Below are 3,260 nucleotides of genomic sequence, written 5' to 3'. Positions count from 1 at the left end.
TGAAACGCTTTTAGCTCCCATTCTCGGCAACTCGAAACGAATGTCCTGCGGGGAACGGCTGCAAAGCTTAGGTCAAATATGAAAGCAAACGTCCGTAAACCTCCGAACATTGGCTCCGGAGCTGATGAGCCAGAAAGAAACAGAAGAACCAGTCTCTTTCTTCTTTGTGTAAGAAACTGAGTGCTGCTTTTCACCTGCGTATACGCCGTTAAAATAAGGGCACAACGACAACGTATTCGTTTTTTTTTTTGCACTTTTAGGCATCTACCTTCACGTATCGCATGCAGGTGGCGCATCAAGGGTGAGGAAGAGGATGTTTCTCCTTCGCACGAGACGCTCCGGACCATTCGATCTGTGAAGAAACCAGTCTGCGCGATGAGCAACCGTTCAATGAAGAACGCTACCAAGAAGACCCCGAGCAAGCGCTCGATTTCCGCGGCCGGTGAGGCGCTGGGCGGCGAGTCGGAAGGAGAGGTGGAGCTGCGCCCGGACGACGCCACTCGCCGCGGCAGCGACGGCGCCGGCACCAACGGGAAGCGGCTGTCCCAGGGCACCGGGCTGTTCGCTCCCTATGTGGACGTGAAGGCCGACCTTATGGAAGCCAGCATCCGCGATGTGACCAGCAGCTACCAGAGCAGCAATGCCTCGAAGGACAGCGCTGCGAGAGGCCAAAAAGAATGGCGGCCCAACGAAAGTAAGGGCGCCGATGCAGCCAGCTCGCTGAGCGAAGGTTCCAACGAGGAGGACACGCCTCTCCATGCGACGCCGCGAGTTCTTACGATTACGCCGCCCAGCCCGATGGCTTCATCGGCGGATATCCTCGTCGATGAAGAAGACGAGCCGAAGAAGAAGTCGTTCCTGAAAAGAGTCTCCTCGCAGTTGAGGTACGAGGCGAGTAAGAAGATGACGGCTTTGAATTAGCGTTTATAGAGGTGCTTGAGAGGCAGAGCAAGAAAAAGCGGAAATCTGAGGGCTTTGATATCTAGCATCAGGGTAGCTACTCCTGTAAAAGTGTCAGGTTTTAAAAAAGTTACCGTCAGTGGTGCTGCAGTGGTACGGAGTGAGCGCGCTTGTACGGAGTGAGCGCGGTGCAGAAAGAGCGTACTTTTATGCCAGAATATTGAGATGCAGCGTTAGAATATTTACGCCAGCTGCCAGTTTTCAGCATTCGATAGAATATTATTTTTCGGTATGAAAAACTGAGTACGAACTATTATATAAACCATTCAATACTGACGCTTCATTGAAGCGTCCCGCAAATCAAAGCAGAGAACTGTTACATCCCTGGACTAAGAGTAAAGCGGCAAAAGAATTTGTTTTGTGTTCACGAAAAATGTCACCGTTTTTCTACAAATAACAAATAAATAATAATATTAATAAATATCCCGTTTGGCGTTTCGGTAGTTAATTACGAAACGTATTAGAAAAGTGGCTTTTAATCGACCGTGAATTTGTTAACTTGAAAAGCCCCACTTCAGCCGATTATCTCCTGAAATGTGTTTCGATATCTCATTGCCTTAAGGGTACGCTGAGAGCCCGTTAAGGTGGCCTACACTCATTAGTCCGAAGTTGTGATGACAAAACTGCCTTCTGCGAAAAGGGAGCTCTTATAAGAAAGAAATGCCCCAAAAAAATTGGCAGTGGCTTAGCTCGGCTATGCCAGGATATACGTAGCGAAAGCTAAGGCATAGCTTGGTTAGCCTTGGTTAATCTTGATTGCAAGTCTAGGTTAGTCTGGATGTCTGGCTAGTTGTTGTCACGTGCTGCGGTGCGACCACGGTGGGAATGCGAGCACGGCGAAACTACGAGTTCGTGGCCAACGTAGCTTTCGCTACAAAAATGAAATACTGGCATCGTTGTCGCAGGCCATTCTTCCACGAATGCAGCGGTGACGTATAGATTTTGCGTCACGGATCTCTGAGACTTGACCAGATTGCCATCGACTTGTAATGAGCGGTTACAATGTCGATAAATGTCTCCACATCGTTGTCAACATTACGATTTGAATTTTGAAACTGCGGTGCGTAGGCGCAGCTTTTTGTACACAGATCCCAGAGGCTTGACTGTGCCGCCAGCTTCTTCAAAACGGAGATCTGGGATTACTCTACGGCGTAGTCATCCCGAGTTTCAGTCAAATGGATGGAAAATTTTTAAATTTCCTCCCCAATAAATGCATCTTTTGCTGCCGGAAGAACGTCGACATATCCAAAAAAAGCCGGCAATTGATTTTCACACGCCAAAAAAAAATTAGATGGAGTTTTCCACAGTGTCTATTAAGCCCATGCGGCTTTGAACGATCCGAGTACCTTTATAATAATTGCTCCTGCTTCCCTACGTAGACGCGCACCCTCTGTGGTTACGGTAGAGCGGATAAGACGCCCTGGGAGGTTTATCCCCCTAACTCAGCGCTGTATGCTTTCGTGCAGCGTGTCTGCGGTATGCGTTCCGAGCACGTGTTGCCTGTATTCAGTCTGTACCATGCTTGCAGCCCGTGATGGCAACAAAGGTTTCATGATACGATCGCAGGCTGTGGGCGGGAGTTAATCACGTGTTCCAGGACGTGACCGAAGCGACGGTGCAGCGGGGGACGTACTAGTAAATCATATCGCTGTAAAGATCCGTGTGCACTATTTCTGTAACAATTACCGCATTACTCCAGTGCAGCTCGATGTTACAAAGTTCGGTACATGAGCGCTTCCCGTTCTGTGTCCTCCATCGTTGCAGCACCTCCTCCTACTCCCTCGACGAGCCCCTGAGCCAGGTGTCAATCGCCATCTTCTCGATCTGCTTCCTCTTCGTGGTCGTCGCTTCCACCGTGATCGTCTACTCGTGCGGAGCGGGACCCTGCAACGAGACCGGCGTCACGGAGACAACGAGCAACCACACGGCGCTCGCAGCGCCACCGAGCTCCTATTGGAAAACAAACGCCTCTTAGAGCAGCCCCGTCTACGTATTTTAGACAGATCAGCTGCAACACTGCGTCGTGTACGCGAATTAGAAAATAAACTAAGAAGCGAACAAGTGCTCTTCTCATTCCTTACATATGCTATATACTTACCCCAGTCTTGCTTGCGCCCGTTCACCGCTTCGCGTCCGTACCCATCTCTGCGATTGCCACAGCGAGGACGTTCTCTGTGCCAATGCAGCAGCTAAACTAAAGGAGTGGAAGTTGAAGCCGAGCATAATTAAACGTAGCCGTGACGCAGCCAGCAACGGCTGCGCTTCTCACGTCCCAATAACCCACCCTTCACTGCTATCGA

The 3,260-nt window shown here is 49.9% G+C and overlaps 1 protein-coding gene across 1 annotated transcript; it reads left to right on the top strand.

Annotated features, from left to right (window-relative positions):
* The first annotated feature begins 285 nt into the window (after positions 1-285).
* LOC144095359 (uncharacterized) lies at positions 286-2,935 on the top strand. Its single transcript, XM_077629120.1, has 2 exons — positions 286-884; positions 2,725-2,935. The coding sequence occupies exons 1-2, from the start codon at positions 376-378 to the stop codon at positions 2,933-2,935; spliced, it is 720 nt and encodes a 239-aa protein (XP_077485246.1). The 5' UTR covers positions 286-375.
* Positions 2,936-3,260: the final 325 nt, after the last annotated feature.

The sequence above is a fragment of the Amblyomma americanum genome, chromosome 6, assembly GCF_052857255.1.
Source record: "Amblyomma americanum isolate KBUSLIRL-KWMA chromosome 6, ASM5285725v1, whole genome shotgun sequence".
Taxonomy (NCBI): Eukaryota; Metazoa; Arthropoda; class Arachnida; order Ixodida; family Ixodidae; genus Amblyomma; species Amblyomma americanum.
Note: the sequence above shows the minus strand (reverse complement) of the source record. Positions and strands in the feature narration are given on the sequence as shown.

What these genes read in the sequence shown, in the direction of transcription:
- LOC144095359 (XM_077629120.1), top strand. Translation starts at nt 376, where the DNA reads ATGAGCAACCGTTCAATGAAGAACGCTACCAAGAAGACCCCGAGCAAG. An exon ending in AGAGTCTCCTCGCAGTTGAG is followed by an intron (nt 885 to 2,724) that starts GTACGAGGCGAG and finishes CCATCGTTGCAG; the next exon opens with CACCTCCTCCTACTCCCTCG.